This window comes from Battus philenor, unplaced genomic scaffold (genome assembly GCF_028537555.1).
Source record: "Battus philenor isolate CCGP_79_NKW_IND1 unplaced genomic scaffold, ilBatPhil1.0.hap1 SCAF_15, whole genome shotgun sequence".
NCBI lineage: Eukaryota > Metazoa > Arthropoda > Insecta > Lepidoptera > Papilionidae > Battus > Battus philenor.
This window is the reverse complement of record NW_027181677.1, coordinates 11,963,048-11,984,280: the sequence shown is the minus strand read 5'-3', so window position 1 is coordinate 11,984,280 and position 21,233 is coordinate 11,963,048. Positions and strand designations below refer to the sequence as shown.

Sequence of the window (21,233 nt, the reverse complement as noted above, 5' to 3'; positions counted from 1 at the left end):
TTAAACCTCGACAGCCGAGTGATCTGGTCACGTGTGTGAATGGTCAGTTGCTTTAGCTGTTGATAATAATAAATTTTTAGTTGAGTATAAAGAAATATAGAAATCGTTTCGTGTCATGTGGTATATGATTAGTGAAACCGTATCGTGGGATCGTCCATCCGGCGGTGAAAAATGTTCAACTGATAAGCGACTAGCGATGTCTACATAGAAAATGAAAATAATAATGAGAAGGAGAGAGTAAGAATGAGATATGAGATATCGAAAATTAATATAAGAATGAGATATGAGAGGGAGAATGAGAATGAGATGAAAGAATGAGAGATTACTTATTAACGTGTGCCATACGTATTTTGTTAAGGGCTTAACTCTGGTTAATGTAAGCACTGCTTTCTAAATAGACAATGATGGATCACTTATCCCGAATACGCTGCCAATATATTTTCTGGTGATCATATCCAAGAAAAAAAACGCAATAATGGTCACAGTATCAAATTTAAATTATCATCAGAGCGTATTATGGAACCGGCCACAAGAAATAAATCTGACTTTCCTTTTAAACTTGTTATATAATCAAATTCGCAAAATATTTCAGATTATTACACGACAACCGAAACATCGCACGAAAACTAATCACACTGTGTATTACAGCTATATATTCATTCCAGGACCGTTTTCACTGTCCAGAGCAATTAGTACAGCTACAAGGCCGGACCACAGTCGAGGGGAGACACCGTAACCAACAGAATACGACACCAAGTACCACCACACTATACAAGGTATAATATTGGTCCGGCACTGCCTGATATTGTAAGGTTCTCAGTATACTTGCGATCCGTGAAATTTTTAGTTTGATGTAGGTGTACACACCGAGAGCGTACACAATTTTTTTTTTTTACTTTTTATATGCCATGTCCCAATTAGCCTTTTCGAAAACTCTTACTTCCCCCTATGTAACATATATATTTTATATATTAAAACGAAAGAGTTAAATTCGTCCAAAGTCAAATTTCGTATTGCCCCGCGTTAACAATTGAATTTCTCCGCAGTGGGACGTGAGCTCCAAGTTGGGAAACACTGTCGTAACCCATTGAATATTAAGACATTTTGCAAGGTAAGAAAAGGACCAATATATAGCCACTTCCGCACATGCAGTGGTAGTCGTGCAACAAAGTGCACCACCAACAACAGAGTTAGACTAGATAGACTCTGTGTTTGGCACTAATCGGTATAACATAGTCCTGAAGATGGCCCGTAGAGGGGTGAAACACGTGTTGAGTGATTTGACGGTGGCAGTTGTGTAATTAGCATTGTTTGCTGCATGCGCATTTATCAGCGGGCTGGCGGGCGGTGCACTTTGTTGCACGACTACCACTGTATGTGCGGAAGAAGCTAAATATTGGTCCTTTTCTTACTTAGGATGGACTTCCGCAAAATAACGCCTGATTCCATTAAATATTTTGCCAGGTGTTACATAAATGTAATTGTAATAAACATGAATATTTAAAATCTTAATGTTATTATTTCAGCCGTAAGATGTTCACTGCTGGACATAGGATGCCTTCAAAGGTTTCTAATAGGACCGGTTGAAATGGGCTTATAATAATCAGCATATAATATCAGGGATATCCTACGAGTATAACAAGGTTGACTGTCCACCTACAAGGATGTCTTACGCTTGGCTTCGTTTTGTGGTCTCCATTCCAGAACTTTTATAGAATTATACATGTAAATTAGCATACGTGTAAAAACTTTAAAGGTGTGAATGTATAGCTCATTGGTTAGGAAAAGGCTTCAAAGCTGTTACACCTATTTCTAATCATCCCATATAAAGTAATCACTCTGAAATAAGTTACATTAATTTTTTTATTGTAATGCGATAAGCTAATAACTTCTGGTGGTACAAAGCCTACAGGGACAGATAGTAAACAATAATTAATTTTTAATATGTAATTCAAATTTTGAAAATGATTTTTATTACTATATCATTGTTACGTTATTTATTTTTTCAGAAACTGATTATATAAATTTTGTACAATACATAATTCGACAGCATATGTGCTATATATTCACCTCTTTATAGCTTTTACACCTATAAACTTTTACGGAAAGTAATAAACAGTTACCGCTAAAGTCCATCAGCTGCACTGTAAGCCAGCTTCAATATTTTATTGTACTAAATCGTGGCGTCGGTCTGTCCGATGATTTTCTTGTAATTACTCATATGTCAATTGTTAACCAAGTAGCGACATGTGCTGAGTATCTCACCGATACTACAAGTTATGAATGTATTTTCTAAATTCAAATTAAACTGGACTTTGTTATGTAATAAGAAACAACACACAAAATGTATTAAAAAGAGTTACGCAAACAGATAATGTTGAAAATGATGGTATTTTCCTAAAAATAATAAAAATTTAATTACCTATTACTCGAAAATATTAGTACTCAAAATACAAATTCCTTATATGTTCATTTCAGTTCGTTAACCATTTGCTGGTTAATGTGATCGAATGGGAAGCTTTTATGATATTGTATTGCTAGCTAAAGTTGCTCGCGTACTAACGTACGTGTATTAATACATTTTGTGAGAAACTTGCCTGTGATCTCGACTACAGAGTCAAATCCAAGTGGAAGTAGCTACTTAGATACTCGTATGAGAACTCTTACGCCATTTCTTGGGTCAGCTTTTTTGGACTAAAGATTCATATCAATATTGTCCAGGAATCCAAAACCTGTTTTACTCGTCTTTACGATTAGCAGAAGATACTTCTACAGTATTCTCTGTCTCTTTTAGGCCTCTTGCTATAGTATAACATGCATTCTAGCCAAGATGATTTCCCTAAGTTTTTCGTCTTTTAATGTTCTTAAAAAAAACTGTCATATCTGTGAAACCTGGTCGAATATCCAACGCTTCCGAGTTTAGTAACTGTAAATATCTAGTCTAAACGCCTTCATTGTTCTCATTTCCCAAATTCTGTGAAGCTGGAAATACCATAAGGTAAGCAGCATTTAATCTAGATCACAAAGAGAGGAATGGGGAGAGCTATGCTCGAAGCTGCGCTGAGATTTAATTAAAAATCCGGAGATCCGTAATAAAACCAAGGTATTCTACTACACTGACATAACTCGAAGAATTATGATCTGCTGTAGCAACAGGCAATCGTTCGTGCAACGACCAGCTGGTAGATATGTACCCTGACCAGGCCTTCCACTGGATGGACCGACGTCATAGTGGCGTGAACTCGCTGGGTGCGGGCAGCGCGAGCATTGGGGGAGGTCTGTCTTTCAGTGGGCATCTATCGGCTGTTATGATGATAATGATAAATAGCATTTGTCAATGACAAAACCACATCAGACCAATGTGTTTATAATACTATCGTATGGAATAGGTCAATAGCACACTGGACACGTTACATTAGATTATATTATATTAACCAAGATGCCAATATGGTTAATTAAGCCATCACCATTTTTCTTTTAAGGTAAATTGTTGAAGATGAACTCTCCCAGCTGGTGTGTACCTGCCACCAGCTGTCTCCGCCTGCTCGTCTAGCAGTCGATGCGATATGGACAAATACGAGCAGCTATCAGTTGTGAGTACAACTAATTGTGTATATATTGTAAATATACAAAACTTGACTTTCTTTGAGTTTTATCCAAAAACAGTATAAGGGATATTTTAGACAGCATTTAATTTTAATTTTTTACTTTATGACTTTCTTCTATAATTTATTTTTTTATTTACTTACTCCGCTGGCTCAGTGACCCAAAGTGGGTCTTGGCCTCCGAAGCGAGAGACTTCCACTTTCCTCTATCTTGCGCCATCGTCTGCCATTGGTTGACATTCAATTCGCGCAATTCTGCCTCAACGCGATCGATCCAGCGATACCTGGGTCTACCCACTGGTCTTCGACCCCTCGGTTTTTCCAGGTACGCTACCTTCACGCTCCGATCCGATCCCATTCGCTCCAAGAATTTCCCCGCGTTGGGCCCCACAGCGTAAGGGGGCGTCCCCCGGGTGGCGGATAGGGGGATGGTCGGTAGCACAGCCTAGCTAAGCTAGCCGGCTAGGCCCGAAGGGCCCGTTGACCAAAGAAGGATGTGGTCCTCCAGCACATTGGGGGTTGTGCGGAGGGCTAACTACCCTCCCACGTAAAAACACAACTGTTACGAAACCGAAGAGAGAGAAAATACGATACGATCTGATTCCAGATTTTTTTTCTTTAAGATGAAAAATATATTTCATCAATACTTCAATGTCTTCTGTAAGAAGTTATTATGCTTCAAAGTATCGTCGTTATCTTTTTAGCCCATAGTGGACCAATGCAAAACGAAGGCCTCCTCTAAAGATATTTAGGGGCGGATATATATTATAATCGCCACGCTTGGCAGGTGGGGTGGCGATCGTAGTGTGGTATTGGAGACAGAGAGAACAGAAGGACGCAGAGGATGCTGCTGCCCATTCTCTGGAAACTTATATAGATAAAGTAGCAACCATACATAATTAATACACAATGTGTAAAATTCATAAGATAGTATTCCTGTCCAATTCATACCAGGATCTATAGCCAGAATATAAAATAAAAATTAAAAATAAAAACGCGGACACAGATACCAAAGATAACAATAATAATAATGAAATACGTAATGAATTTGAGTACTACGTTGTTACACGTTTATTGAGCAAATTCACATTCTCTATACATTTATTTCATGCCATATATGTATTGTATACAGAGTGATTGGTTTCAAGTGTATACGTTTTAAATGTGTAAATGTATAGTTCATTTGCTATCAATTAATAAATGGTACATCCTGTACGAAAATCAATGGCTTCAGTTATAATAAATATTGTTAACAACATACAATAAAACGCGTTCTTGTGATTCGGATTTATACACGGAATTATACATATATTAAAATAAATTATTGTTTACTATGTGTGCATGTCGCCCTACAAATGAAAAAATAAATTAGTGTATCATATTTTAGAATAATCATTTCATACAGGATGTTTGAGAATAGGTTGACGAGTTTTTACTGAAAAATAATCTGTAAATTCTCCGACTTGAAGCTTTTACACCTGTAACCTGTCATCGTATACAACGGCGTTTTTTTTATATTTTTGATTGTGATTGTGCAACGGATTGGTTGGCAGGTGGGTGAGGGGTCATACGGCGTGGTACTGAAATGCCGCCGCCGCGACACGGGCCAGCTCGTGGCCATCAAGAAGTTCCTGGAGACGGAAGACGACGCCGCCGTGCGCAAAATGGCACTTCGCGAGATACGCATGCTTAAGGTATACCAGTCGTAGCCCATTGCTTGTTGTGTCTCTCTCTAACCCAAAGAGTGCAAAAATCGGCTCCCCGGGTGTCACACCTCAATTAAGTTTTGTAATTTAATTCATTGTAAAATTTAAATTTATAAATGATGTTGGGTGAGCAGATACGCAATTAAGTTCGTTTTACTAGGCGAGTAATCTGTTAAGTACTATTAATATTTACAAAAATAAACTCCACGTTTGCGTGACCTTTCCAAATAATCCAACCTCGCAGAGGACATATAATGCCAGGCTCCAAAGGAAAGGTAACCTAAGTCTTCAAAAAAAAAAAAAACTTGAATCCGAAATGCAGATAGGTGTGCTTATGAATATTTATACAAATACAATATTACGCTTAGTATGGAAAAGGTTTTTATTTTCTATGATACTATCTATATATCCAAACAGCTAGTTAATAAAAGGTTGTGTTAATTTAAATCTTATAGTTTTTAGTTGTAAAACGACGACGATGGAAAATCCTTTACATTCCAGAAGCTGCGTCACGATCATCTAGTAAATATGATTGAGGTGTTCCGGCGCAAGCGGCGATTCTACCTGGTGTTCGAGTACTTGGACCACACGCTGCTGGATGAACTGGAAGCGGCGCCGGGCGGCCTTGGCGAGGACACCGCTAAGAAGCACCTGTACCAGCTGCTGAAGGGCATCGACTATTGCCACCTTAATTCCGTAACTAACTTATGATTATTTAATGATTTGGACATCACCTCCATGTCCGTCAATAAACACCTGCTGTTATGCATAAGCCTCTCCCAAAGGTTGCCTCGGTGACCGGTCCTCCCGCGACCTTGACTGTCATCGGTCCAACTAGTAAGGAGACATACCGGGGACCCATATGCTGGGATTTTGATGCTAAGCATACTGATTTTCTTATCAATATTTTCTAAGCAATATTTATCTTCATCATCTAAGAACTTTGTGAATTAAATAATTCACAAGAAGTCCCGCCGCCATTACAAGGTTCTTGAACTCTTGGCTCTTGGCTGTCATTGTCAAATATATATAAAACCAACAATTTACTGAAAGAAAACTTAAGGGTGTCGCTGAGTAAAGTTTTATTAAGTTTGTTTCGTTACTCAAATAATGGCTTGTTTAAACTAATCTACTATCATTAACTAAATCTGATGATGCTTCAATAGATGATACTTCAGGTAATGGATCTTTAAGTAATGAAGATGTGACTAATGCTTAAATTAAAAAAAAAATAGATGAACTGACATACCTCGAGATATAATATAATAAGACCTCAAAGTTTAATAGTGTCTTAATAGCTTTGTGGCGAGTTAGTACATTGCGGTGGACTCGTGTGGCGGATTGGTAATGCAGATTCGTGAATTGCGTTTTTGGTTTGTTGCACACAATTTGTTTCAATTCGCTCGTGCAACCGAAGACTGTTGTGGCCAAAAGACCAATATTTGTGGCGATTTGGGAGAGGCATGGGCCGTGCAGTGGGCGTCTATTAGTTGACGTGATGATTATGACATACAATCCAACAATATCACACTTTAGTTGATACTCACCGACTAAAGTATTTAATACATATTGTCAATGTACCACCGCCTGTACTAGATCATCCACCGCGACGTGAAGCCAGAGAACGTGCTGGTGTCGAACGCGGGCGTGGTGAAGTTGTGCGATCTGGGATTCGCACGCGCGCTGGCGGCGCCCGGCGAACCATACACCGAGTACGTGGCCACGCGCTGGTACAGAGCGCCTGAACTGCTCGTCGCAGAGCACAGGTCGGTTCTACACCTCTACAAGCTACAAGCCTACATTATATAAAACATCTTAAATATCTAACCATAAAAGTATTAAGCTCTTCATTCTCAGTTTGTTTTACAAAAATAATATTTCCAAAATAGAATTTTACAAAATACTTAGGGAGTGTAAAGGTTGAATGGCAATTCGTAAGCTAAAGTAGCAGAGTGACCTGCCCCCATGTGTGTTGAAGACCGTTGAAAGGCCAGAATAACAAAAAAAATGTTGATGTACGCAAAAGTGAGAAGGAGAGGGGGTGGATTTTAAACTTACGAGAGAAGATATATGATGAAAATAAAAAATAATAAACTAGATTTATAAGATATCCATGATCTACGTGTCTCTCTTATCACTCTCCATACCTGGTGAGAGATGCAAACATAAGATGGTTTCGTGTTTGCTATAATACAGTAGTACAAAAGTACCCAAGAAGACAGTCGTATTAAGTGACACTGGTGAGTTTCGTAGAAGATCCTAGGGTGCATCTAAATCAAGTACGGTGAACTTTGTTGCATGTGTGGAAGTGGCTAAATATTTGGTCCTTTTCTTACTTAGGATGGACTTCCGCAAGGTAACGCCTGATTCCATTAAATGCTTCTAAACTTTTAGAAGATGAAACTTTAAAAGGGATTTTCTACTGCTTCTGCTGTCAATTCTTACTTTACTGCTTATGCAATTTGACTTTAAAAAGAAAAAAAAAAGATTTTAATGGCTTTGCTAAAAATTATTATAGGCAAGATATAGAACTTAGCTATGCACTGCAGTACACTTTAACCCGTACTGCAGCCCTGATTTGCTGTGAGGGACCCAGTTATTTGATTTTGGAAATCAGCCGGTTGTTACTGCTCGCAACCGTAATTAAAAGTAAGATTTGTTAATAAAAAAAGTAGTGGGCACATTGACATTTATTTATTTTTGCAGTCTCTTAGATTTGACCAATGCCCGTATTAAACTGTACACATGCATCGAATGTCTTGAGATTGGTCGTAATTATTAAAACACGAAATGTGTTTCATCACAGGTACGGCCCGGAAGTGGACATCTGGGCGATAGGCTGCCTGTTCGCGGAGATGTTGACCGGGGACCCGTTGTTTCCCGGGGACTCTGACATCGACCAGCTCGCCCTCATCATCAGAACAGTCGGTAAAATTGCGTTGATATGGGCTACGTGTGCCACAACGTTTATAGCATTATGATATCTGTTGAGATTTTATCATAGATAGTTATAGATGTTTTGACTATATTATGACTCTTACTACGTAATTGTTTATTAATGCAGAGTGATTGGTTATTGGTGTAAAGGATTTAAAAGGGTGAATACATAGCTCATTTGCTGTCAATGTACGTTATACCCTTTCCAAAAATCAATGGTTTTAGAAAAATAAATGACGCTATATTAATATAGTAGCATATTCGATATACTTTAAAAAATATTAAATAATTTAATATTTTTTATAGTACACTTTAAAAAATATATACATAATTACACAATAGTAAAGAAAAGGTAATAAAGGTATAATTGATGGTTTTATCACACGAGGCAATTTCTTACAGAAAACCATAGTATGGAAACAGTAGAGATATGAATACCGCTAGGTATAATGGGTAGTTAACGTGCAATTATAGACAAAATATACATGTATACAAATATACATACATATGTATATAGCACATATATTTATAATAAATACAGTACAATCCATAATTATGAATAAAAAAACATTTACCTTTAAATAGTGACCTAACACGCCTTTTACACAGTTATAACTAATTCTGCAATTAAACGGCCTGTGTGATAAAAGATTTGGCCAAATACGAATAATAATGCGATCTACATGCAAGAGTCTTTTATATCAATTAGAACTTCTCTCTTTCGGTTCTTTATACTAAAAGTGGTATATTCAGTGTAAACGAATATAAAAAATAGCGATTATATTTTTAATTGCTTACGTTTTTGGGAGCCTCACGTTGGCCCTTCTTTTATTGGACTGAGGCTTTCTAAAGAAAATAATTTTTATTATTTATTTACATATTTATTACATTCTCAATTTGTTTCTCAATCATTCGATTTATTTTCACATTATAATAGTATTTACTCAATACTTCATTATTTAAATTTTTATAAAAGATTTTGTATAAATTACTAGCTTATGTAAAGTTAAAATCTTTCCTTATTATACTAATTACAGTTGTTTTCCGCTGTATTATTAATTATTCCGCTTAATTAGACTTTCCACTACTTATTTTACAGAACCGTAGCAAAATGTTACGGTTTTCATCGTCACACATGAGGGATGTTATACTGGTGATCCTAAAGAAACGTTGTTTGTGGTGAAGCTCAATAGTGTCTGTTCTTTTTTTTATGGCCCCCGCTATTAGAGGCCTCTCGTGCCCCTAATTAGTTGGGATCACGGTCTTTGTTTACAAATAATTTTTTCAGATTTTTCATCTTTATTCTTCACTCATCGTCATACTTCTCAATACCTTATTTCCATCACAATATCTTTCATTCCTTCTTGCTTTCATCGACTTCCTTCCATCATCCTATTACTCTTAGGTGGTTAGGTATATTTTTTTTATTCTTTATTTTATTATTTACATATTCTATTTATTTTATTTTTTATCACAGTTTTCTTTGGGTTGTGCTTTCTTAATACATTACTACACTTTTCTTAATCTATTTTTAGTCTATTTTTCCTATTATTAATTGACTAGTTATTTTAATGGTGTCCGTTCAGGTAAACTGGCACCTCGACATCAGCGTGTGGTGTCGCGTCTGTCCGGCGGGGCGGCGCTGGGCGGCGGTGTTGCGGGTAGCGGAGCTTTACCAGGCACGGGGCTCGCTCGAGACCTCCTAGCCGCCTGCCTACGCACCGAGCCTCGCGAACGACCCACAGCGGCTACGCTACTAAGACACAAGTAATCACCATCACCATCATCATTTCTGCAGTAGACTGCCCACTTGACATAGAGCATTTAATAAACAATAAGAGAAGAAAAAACCAAAGAAGAATTCCTCCTACTCTGTAGAAAAATAATAAGTATAGTAATAGATATAAATAAAAACCAATAAAAATGTAAACAACAAAAATCAAAAAAAAATATAAAACCAAGTGATATTGTAATAATCCTATATAGAAATAAAATAATAAAAATGTAAAAGAGTAATGAGGGATGTATAAAAGGCGTTACAGAGCGAAAGGAAAAGACAGATGAATTGTGGCAAGAATGAAAAGAACGAAAGATCATACGATGTATGAAAGACGTTAATGAAAATAGTCCCAATGTTGAATAGTCCCTGTCCCACACAAGATAAGGGGTACTAGAGGCTTCCAATAGCGGGGGCCATTTAAAAATAAAAACTATAAGCTATACGAATGTATTATTACACAGACGATATAATAAATGTGATCCGTGTATAATATAATGCCGTTATTAATAATACCCAAACGATACAGTGATGCTTTTAAACTTAAATGTTCGAGGTACGAGGGGCCGTGTCGGACTGGCATTCGAGAGTAGCCAGGTATATGGCTGCCTTTATTAATGACTGATTAAACCGTTATCATATTTTTTTTCCTAAACAATAGCATTCCTATATTACTAAACGTCTGTTAATCTAAGCAATAGCTCAACACGTGTTAAACTAAATAAACCTGCACAGATATTTCTTGGCGGACGGATTCGCCGAGAGCTTCAATGCTGAACTGAGGACCAAGTTGGGCAAGGAGATTCGGGTCAGCATCTTACTATATTTATTAAACTCTCCTGGCCTCGTATTCCTTATTACTAAAAGTTTCCCCCCTATCATGGATACCTCCTCTTTGGCCTGACTTCTGTTTTTTTGGAGTTTACTTGGCAGTTGAAAAGTGGTTGACTTCTGAGTACATTAAAGTTTAAAAAAACCTTTAACAAAAGCTAATTGTTTATTTATCCATACAATGATCGACAGATTTTTTTTAATATTGCAATTAAACTTTATAATTAAAAGCAAATTAGGTATACATTCATCCGTTTGAAACTTTTACATCTATAACCAATCATCTTGTTAAGCATTTTTATCTTTCTTATAAAGCTTCAGGTATTTGCAATCAACACATTGTCGAGTTTATCCACCTGTTCATGTCCTGTCAATGAAGATTTCCGAACCTTGAATATTGTTTGGTAGAATGGTTACTTATAAATGTGCTTAAAAAAGTTATATTTTAAAAAGGATGTAAAAGATTAGGAAAGTCTGACCACCAGACACCGGCGCTGACGCAGGACGCAGCACGCGCAGGCGCGAGGCCCCGCCAGCAGTGGACACTGAGCGTGGTGCAGGTGAGTTCCGTAACTACATCCGTCATTACATCAATGCTTGTTTGTGTGTGCGATATATTGATAAGTCATATGATCCGCTTATAATTTGTGATCGTATGTGTAGAACTTCGAAGTACAAACTCAAATGTCTCCAGACAACGATTTCAGCATGTAAAATATTAAAAGTGAAAATTAGAATAAAAATTCAGTATATTCGAAGTTAGCTACAAATAAAATCTCTTGTCTCTGTGAGAGTGCCGAGCGGCGTTTAATTGTTCAAAGCGTAGTGAATAAAAGCAAAACTAGTCTCGTCTTCAAAAAACAGATGGCGCTAATGTGACGAAAAATAATTGTTTAATGTTAATGGGTATGAAATCAATGTAGTGGGCCAAAAAAAATGAGACACGTATCAATGTAGTGTTTGAAATATGGTTTCTGTTTATTTAATGTGAACGTACAAAAGTGCAATACGCTGACTGTAAATCCAATGTTGTTATGAATTTTCGAACCACACTTGTGACGATTGTATCAAAGTAGACTCGACGCTTCCCCTTTCATGGATGTTTAATAAATTCGTTGAGGTTTTAAGCAATCCAAGTAAACTGTCTGTTGTTTGTTCTTAATTTTAATTATTTGTCCTTTACATTATTGTCAATTGCGAGTAAATTATCTTTCTAGCAGATGGAGTGAAGAAGATATATCTTTTAACTTTTAAACTTTAATAAAACCTTTATCGTATAATTTCATGTATATATTGTATCCTTTTGCGTATTCTGCAGAGAATGAGTTTTTATACATAATGCAGTAGCATCAACAGGGAACTACTAATAGATACCAATGCCTCGTTGCAGAGAGACAACAACAACAGTTCGAGGACGGATAGCGCGCCGGGGGAATCCCTCATAGATTATAACTACACGCCGAGTTAGTAACACAAAAACTATTTATTGTGATTGGTCAATTTGAATGACAGCTCTTTTATTCAAGTGTGAAATAAATAGCATTAAGATATTAAATAAAACGTTTATAGTCACAAAGTGGCCTTTATATATGTGAAAATATTCGGTCAATGTATTTAGACAGCCGTGCACACTTTTACAATAATTTGTTTCTTTACATAGACTATATCTTTAACGTAAATAATACATAATAATAAACTTGAAAGTATTATCCCATAATACATTTATATAAAGAGTTTTTACCTTAGTGATTATTTTCATTGTCAATTTGAATTTACTTCTTTTTTTTTGTCTTCTATGATACTATCTTGTTTCCCCTTCATTAATCTCTGCACCGCTTAAAAGGTTAACTGGTAGAGAATGCCTTGGACATTGAGTTTGCCATTTTTAATTAATTTTATAAGAATTGATAAATAAATATATTAGAAGGAAAGTAATGTCGTTTCTGTCGAAAAATTTTACAGAAAAACCGATTGATTTTTACTGCTCCGGCATTAAAATTTTTTATACTAGATCCCAAAAGGTTTTTAATTACGATAGTGAATATATTGTTGATTAGAAAGAAAAAATTATTAAAAATGTAGTCGTGTAAATTTAACTTAAGAAAGGGACATTACTTTCCGGTCCCCCTAATATATACAACAATAAAACAAATTTAGTGGTGTTAGATTACTGGATGGAAGCGGTTGCAACAATACAATCAGTAAATTTGATATGCAATAATTTCATTGTTGACTGTGATATATAGCATATCGTCCTGCTAACACCAAATGTAATAATATAGTTTCAAAATAGTACCGTTTGGCTACTGATACACTCTGTACATTAAGGTACGGAGAGTTCAGAAGCCGCGCCGGCCGTCAAGAAACAATCCGCAGTCGTCTCAGCAATACAGGAAACTGACGAGGTATTTACCATTGTTGCTTAGTTACTTAATATATGCTCTTGAACAATCAAGTTCCTTCTTTTTATTAGCAGAGATCTCTAAATTTACACTAACTATAATGTGTGTTTTGAATATCCAATGACGAAGCGTAAATTTAAAAACTGGACATTGTTAAGTTGTCTTTAAAGTATATTAAGAGACTTGGTAAACATAACACAGTAACTTGCAAAAATATGAGAAAAAAATAATTCATAAATATTAAATTAAATGTAAACTAAAACCAAAGGCAGATACGCTAATGTCTGTGGAATATATTCAATCAACTACATTTTTAAAATGTTTTATTGCCAGACAAATTAAATTTTCGGATTTTGTGAAACCTAGTAATTTTAAGATTGGTTAAAATTATCCGAATTCTTTAAAAAAAATTATAATACAATGTAGCTGTTAGAACCACGCTCGTGATTTTTTGGCATCTCTAAATGGCTAAATACTAGGCCTTCTGTATTATGTCGCTTCAGCGCAGAAACGCCCAATGCAAGGCATAGGGGGGAGCCCTACAGATATCTATGGGGGGATACAGCGTAATCGCCACGTCTGGCAGGCAGGTTAGCGATCGTAGTGTGGTATACTCTGCTGCCCATCCTCTGAAAACTAATTTGTGAGCAGTGGCGATACAATATAACTAACGCACAATGTGTATAATAAATAATTATATGGCTTATAGGAATCGAATCCGCGTACTACGATCGCAAGTCTCAGTCCTTACTACTGCGTTACCACTGCTCCATTAATATAATAAGTATACGTTGATATTTAGATATATGTATAACATTATTTTTATAAAACATTATAGTTAGTATTAGTTAGTAGTATATTTATGTTAGGTGTTTTTTAACATTTCCTTATAATTTTACGAATAGAAAGAAGGTTTATTTAACTAAAAGTTGCGTAATTATTACTCCTATATAAGCACAAACTCGTACAAGTACGGAAACTTACGAACAAAACCCACAAAAACTTATATAATTATCATTATAGTCATTATTTCACCAGAGAGATGCCCACTGTATGGTATATAAGACATAATAATAAGGTACGGTTTATAAGACGTATGGGCCTTGCTTTGGCCTTCTATCGACAAGATGAAAATATTCAAATATCCTCACCGTGCTGCTGAATCTTGCGCTACCTGTATCCAGGAACTTTCCGCGACCTTGACTATATACATATTTAAAATATAATTAGATAAATTACCAAAGCTCTCCTCTCCCAGGCGAGTGGCACTGCTCCCGAGTCCCGAGAAGCGGCACCGCGTTCACTGGCGCGCGCTATCAATGAAACTTTCCAGGTCGCAGCGTCTTTACATCTGTTTCATCTAGTTCATAGAAATAGCTAGTGCGTAGGCTAGTTCATCATCATCATTATGTCTGCCAATAGAAACCTACTGTAAGGCATAAGCCTCTCTCAAAGATCGCTGCGATGACCGGTCAAGCGCTGCCCGAGTGCTGCCACTTCCAGTGACCTTGAAGAAGTCGTAGGTTCATCTAATGAGTGACCAACCCAGGGCTTACAATACCGGACTAAAATCTGAGTACCGGTATGTGATTTTTGAAATTTGAAATACCAGGATACCGGTATTAAAACCGGTATTATTAATAAAAAATTACTAGTTACATTTTTTATTACCTCAGTTGTTATACTAACTTGATAACAAATAATATATGAAATCCTATAAATATTGTTCTGAAATGATTAGACATTATTTATTTTATGACATAGGAGTAGATAGATACAAAAAAACGTGGAAGTAAAAAATGTACATATTAAATTCTTTTACATTTTACATCTAATAGGCTCGTATGGCATTATATAATTAAAGTAGGAAAAAATTTAATTAAATTGAAAGTATTTATGATATAATATTAATAACTTGCATTTTGTATGCATAATGTAATGCCAAAATACCGGTTTATAATAAGGGACAAAAATCGTCGGGGATTTCGGTATTCGGGATCCCGGAATCCTGGTATTGTAAGCCCGAGACCAACCCATGCCTCGTCTACCGGCTTGAAGTCACATCCCGATAACTTGTCGACCTCGACGGCCGTTGGTTACATGAGTGATGTTAACCCTCCCCCCCCCACACTGTCACTTCAGAGGAGCAATATTTCGAGGTAGGTGACCATGGTACTTCTACGGTTCTCCTCATTTCTTATTCAATCTCCTAGAATAGTTATGACGTGTTATCATCTTTTATGTGCCTTTGAAATGTAATATAATATTCCTTAGTATAAATCAGTGAAATAAATATTAACAGATAAAAATGAAAAGAATGTATATATCGGTATACCGATATCTTTGCAGACACTTCAACCTGTATTTACAGAATATAGGTGAGAAAGCTTTAAACAGGCGAAGCTATGTATAGCTCATTCGCTGTCAATTATTGTTTACGCCCTATGTATAATGTGCATACACACTATCCAAAAATCAATAGTTTAACAACTAAATTAAAATAACTTTATTTCATTATTTTTTTTAATTAAGAGTCAACCCTGATAGTGCAAATATTAATCCGAATAATTTATTTATTTATTTATCTCCCATTAAATAATCGTATCTCTTTAAAAAAAAAACATTAGCTTAGCATTAGTGTACTCTGCAGTAGTTGTTTTCGAAAATCAAACACCAAACATACGTATAGTTTGTAATGAGGTAATCTTAAAAAAGTTATTTCAACTTTTACATGTCAAATAGTGATTTAGGTTATGAATAAATTGAAAATAGTAAAACCTAAGTACACCGTAATAATGTCGAAATTGCGCTGATTATGCATTTCGTTTTCAGAGCTTCCCCGTGCCGGTGAGCACGTACCCACGGACGCCCTACATAAAGAAGTAAGTCAATAGAGTTTATTCATTTGCGCATTCATTTGTCCGGTAATAGTTAATATAGAGATAATAGAGAGGTTGTTCATTCTAAATGAAATAAAAGACTGTTGTGTGAAGTAAACTGCGTGACAGTTCCATACGGGTTGCTTTTTCTTTGACCGGACTGTCTTGGTAAAACAAGGACTATTTGTACAATAAATTTTCACTGAATATTATTATTCTCCCGCTCTTCTCTCATCCTTCTTAATATCTAAGTAAGAAAAAGGCCAATATTTAGCCACTTCCGCATATGCAGCGGTAGTCGTGCAACAAAGTGCACCGCTCGCCAGCCCGCTGATAAATGCGTATGTGTATGCGTCTAATCACTCAACACGTGTTTCACCCCTCCACGGGGCATCTTCAGGAGTTATGTTACACCGATTAGTGCCAAACACAGAGTGGTCTTTTTCTTACTTAGGATGGGCTTCCGCAAGGTAACGCCTGATTCCGTTAAATTCTTAATATCGTTTATTTATTCCTCTTTTTCCTTTAAAATATCTTGCAACCCTTTTCTTACCTTTACTTTCGTAAACCATCGCCTTCTCTGCAGGATCCTACATTATTTTTTAAAGTTTTTGTTGAATTTTCACTGTTTCTGCAGAGGCCGTCAAGCTCTTAGAAGAGAGCTTCCACGAGGGTACCTCGTCTTGGCCTGTCACCCGTCGATAATACCCGTCGGGACGTTAAAACTAAATTTGTATTGACTAAAATTACCTGTACATAGCTATATTTATACAACAGAGGGAATAATGTCATGAAAATTTGCAAAGTCGCGCGGTGTATGACCAGCTTGAAGAGGCGAGGTTTTTTTAAAAAAAAAAAACTTTTTTCTCTATTTTGTTGCCGGGACAGAAATATACACCCTCCTACTTTTACCCTCTCTCTCTCATCCTTTATATTTTCTATAATTCAGTTGACATTCAACATACAGCGATTAACCCACATTACAATTACACATCCATCTGTCCTGCACTTTTATTATCTCTCCCGTTTTGGACATCTCATTGTCCCTGCCTAGTATGGGGGCAAGGACGTTACAAGTTCGAGTTAAATGCGTTTTTCAGTTTTTTAAATAAGTTTTATTCAACAAGTTGAACTTTGGCGTTACTCGAAGTCTGATACGATTGTTTAAACATCGCATGGTGAAGCATCAGTCGTGATTTGCGGGGTTAACATACAATTTTGTAGATACAAGCACTCCATTATAGCATTCTGTATGAAACAGTCATGCGGTTTAATTGTATTTGACTTCAATTGCGTTAGAATACCTCTTTACTTTTAATTTTATTTACTTCTCAAAAGGTATATCTTTATGGATAGCCTGTAACAATATGTTGCTCCACGGGCTTCTAAATCATAAAACAATTGCACTTTTTATAATAATGTTAAAAGTACTGTAGATATATTTCGTGTTTTTTATATTAATGAAAATGCAAATGTGTGTAAGAGTGAACAAGAAGCTGGTGATGGACAAGGACATGGTGCGCGGCTGCGTGCTCGGCAAGAAGACCGGCAAGCAGCTCCCGCACGACATCACGCTGCCGTACGTGCCGGGAGGTAAACAACATTTACGGGTATTATCGATGAATCACGAACCCAAGCCGTGGTACTCTCGTGGGGGGAGGGGGTTCTGTAGGCTGGTCACTCCCTGGACGAAGCGATCTAAGATCTTTACCACCATAGGAAGCCCGTGAGCTTCGCTACTTTAAAAAAGGTTTTAGGCCGTTGTCGCAGGGCGTCGTCTGATATAGTCCTCACCCATAGATTTCTAATAGGACCGCTAGGAAGTGGTCTGCATCCAGATTTTTAATAAGCTACAATGCTATTATATTTTAATAAACATATAAATTTTTTACAGCAAAATGTTGACTCTAAGCTACTCTCAACATTGTAATACACATTTAGTAAAACACATTTATTACAAAATACATTCTGTAAGCATCGAGTGAAGTAAGTGACATGCATAATATAATTACCGAAAACAAAAACAAGTGATATCGACTTAGTTAGCAAACCTTTCTAGAGGCAAAGGGATACGCTTTAACTATAGAATCTGAGATAATATTCAGAAAGCTTCCGTTGCCCGATTAAATAAATTACCTTGCATAGAAGATACACTTTGAGAATGATGTATATAATTAAAAAGAACTTCCGTTAAGTTCCTTTGCCTGTTCTTCTCAGGTCTAAAATAGTTATAATCCGAACAAGTGGTAGACTCAACTTGATGTCAACAAGAAATTTTATCCATTCTTACACTTCTGCGAAAGAGTGATAAGTAATACAATACATATAAATAAAACGTAATAGTGGAAGAATTGTGGTGAAGGATTGGAAGTGATGCAGGGAAGGCTTGTAAGTAAAAATTTGGTATCAAATGCGAACGATGAAAGAGGAGAAAATATAGCCAAAATTTTAAAACCGATATAACAAACAAAAACGAATGTAATTCATCATAAATTGAATAAATAACACTTAAATTTTATCTTGATATGTAATTCTTTCAGCGAGCAACAGCCCAGTGAAGAAAGCGAAGAAGCCGCTTTTGCATCACCCCGTCAAGTCATACGACTCCTGGGGCACGATGGTAACAATTTTATACTCAGTACATTGTAGTATATATATAATAATAAGTTATTTTTTGTCGCTGGCAACATCAACTACAGCCCTCTACCTAGTGCAATTGACAATAAGGGATAAACTGGTTTTCGTATCGTTCAAACGCTATATAAAACAACCATAATGATGTAATCATATAGCGTTTATATTTACAATAGTATGCAAAGTTTGAGCTTAAAATGTTAATAATGTCGAAAGTTAAACAAAATTTTAGTGTCGTTTTTGCAACATGAACAAACATCACTTCACAGATTTTGTAATATAAATTAGTAATAGATTCGATTTGCTATATATCGAAGAAACGAGTATCTTTAACATGGTTCTTCAAAAAATAATCTAGTAACGTCAAATAAATTTCATAATTTCGGGCGTAAGACATTCACTGCTGATCATAAATACATATTTAAAGTGTTTCAAGTAGAATTGTTATTTATGTTGAACTATTGTTGCCAACATATGATCTTTTATAAATGATATGGGGTAAAATTCCACGAAATTTTATTTTTTGTCGATCTCAAGTTTAAAAGGTTGAAACAAAAATAACAAAATACGTTCAAGTTAGTTAACATCGTCATCATAATTTCAGCCTAAAGACGTCTACAGCTGGACCTATATACAGACATACGTACGATATACAGACCATCTCCATAGTTTTCCAATAGGAAGCGGTGTGCATCCAGCGTCGAACAAGGTCATATTTAATAGCTGTAGCGGGAAGGAATGCTTTGATAGAAAACCAAATGTTCTTATACTGGTTGTCTTACCGACGAAAAGAAATACCTTCCACACAGACAAAAGGACGATTCAAATCTGATTCGGCCCGTGTGCTCCGAACGTCACCTATTGAAACTGCCGTACATTTACCGATTTCTAATCAACTTGAAACCTGTATCACAATTTATATGAAATTTCGTAAATTGAATCCTTGATTTATTTATTTTATTCGACCGAGGGCGACGAGCTACATAGCTAGATTTTATGGAATTATGCGATCGTTAAATTTAGTTTGCAATCATTTTTTTAATTGCGGCACTTTTTTTGTTTGTTTTTTGTTTGAAAAGAAAAACGAAGATTTTATTTTTGGTTTAGCTAACCAATCCTCGCTCAGCTGCGTAGAGTATTGCTTAGCCTGTACTTTGACGCCGATTTTTAGTAACCCAGTTAATTGAATTGTTGTAAAAGAAATATTTTATTCAAAAATGTAGCGTATTTTCCACATAGTTTAGTGAATCAAGGTAATCCAAATTATCAAAAGATCAGATAATATAAAATAAAAGCTTGTTTAAAAATAAAATATCTTTCTTTATTATCTGCAGCGCAATGTCACCGAAAGCACATTCGAGGCGCGGACGGCCACAAACCTCCCGTACATGTGACGGCGGGAGTTCAGCTTCTGGCAGCTGCCCCAGTGCTGACAGTTTTGTGTGTGTGTTTCAATGACTGATAAATAAACCTAGTATCTCGAGGCAGTGACGTCAAAATAGGGTAACATGGGGATAGATGGCACAGTACTTTCGTTTCGACAAACTCCTTTTTATACAAGTATACTCTAAATATACAAATAAAATAAAAATATAAAGTAAAATATAAAATAAAAATAAATAATAAAGTATACAAATAAAGGTTTATATACAGAGTGAGGTGAAAAAGCTATATAGTGGTGAATGTATTGTGCTTATTTATCAGCAAAGAGCTTTTACACTTATTTCCTATTAGCCTGTATAAAGTGATCACTTTGAAATATGTTACATTAATTTATTTTTCTGTCATAATTCGACAGACAAATAACTTCTGGCAGTGCCAAGTTTATAGAGACAGATAATAAACAATAATTAATTTTAATATGTAGTGACAGGAATTAAAAAAGTTTTTCAAAAATTTTTTTAAAATTTTTTTTTAATTTTTTGATGAATGAGCTATTTATTCACACCTTTATAGGGTTTACATCTGTAACGAATTATCATATATTATTTAAATTTATAATAAACATACAATAAATATAGTAGTGTTGCAATTAACCCCATGTTGCCTATTTTGTCGTTTGTGATATTTCACTGCTCTGAGATAACCTGGTGTACTGATGAACTGTGATTTGTGACAAAAACTTCAAACACCCGGCGAGGTATGTATGACGCTCTAGAAATATATCCATCGACTACATTCGACCAGCTTCAATTTTGTACGACTTTGTTATGAGTATATGTGATTTTGTAGTCGTTTTGCGCGATACAAGTCTCTACATAATTGAATTGACTGATAAGTGGTCCGATATCATGTAGAGTTTGTTCATGTCTTGTCGGGCAAAATAACTTTCTGAACTACAGAAGTGGATAAGCTCCTTAACAAATCGAACCATTCTTATAGATCTGAAATTTTTGGCAACAATTGAATACGTATTTAAAAGATTTGCATCAAGGCATTGCAAAAGGAATTATATTTATTGA

The 21,233-nt window shown here is 35.8% G+C and overlaps 1 protein-coding gene across 1 annotated transcript; it reads left to right on the top strand.

Moving 5' to 3' along the window:
• Positions 1-3,566: 3,566 nt before the first annotated feature.
• On the top strand, positions 3,567-20,165 carry LOC137919017 (cyclin-dependent kinase-like 4). The gene is made up of 15 exons (XM_068761977.1): positions 3,567-3,593; positions 5,159-5,299; positions 5,813-6,007; positions 6,908-7,077; positions 8,118-8,239; positions 9,835-10,015; positions 10,761-10,833; positions 11,342-11,416; positions 12,247-12,319; positions 13,185-13,261; positions 14,517-14,591; positions 16,091-16,140; positions 17,621-17,730; positions 18,678-18,757; positions 20,106-20,165. The coding sequence occupies exons 1-15, from the start codon at positions 3,567-3,569 to the stop codon at positions 20,163-20,165; spliced, it is 1,509 nt and encodes a 502-aa protein (XP_068618078.1).
• The last annotated feature ends 1,068 nt before the right edge of the window (positions 20,166-21,233 follow it).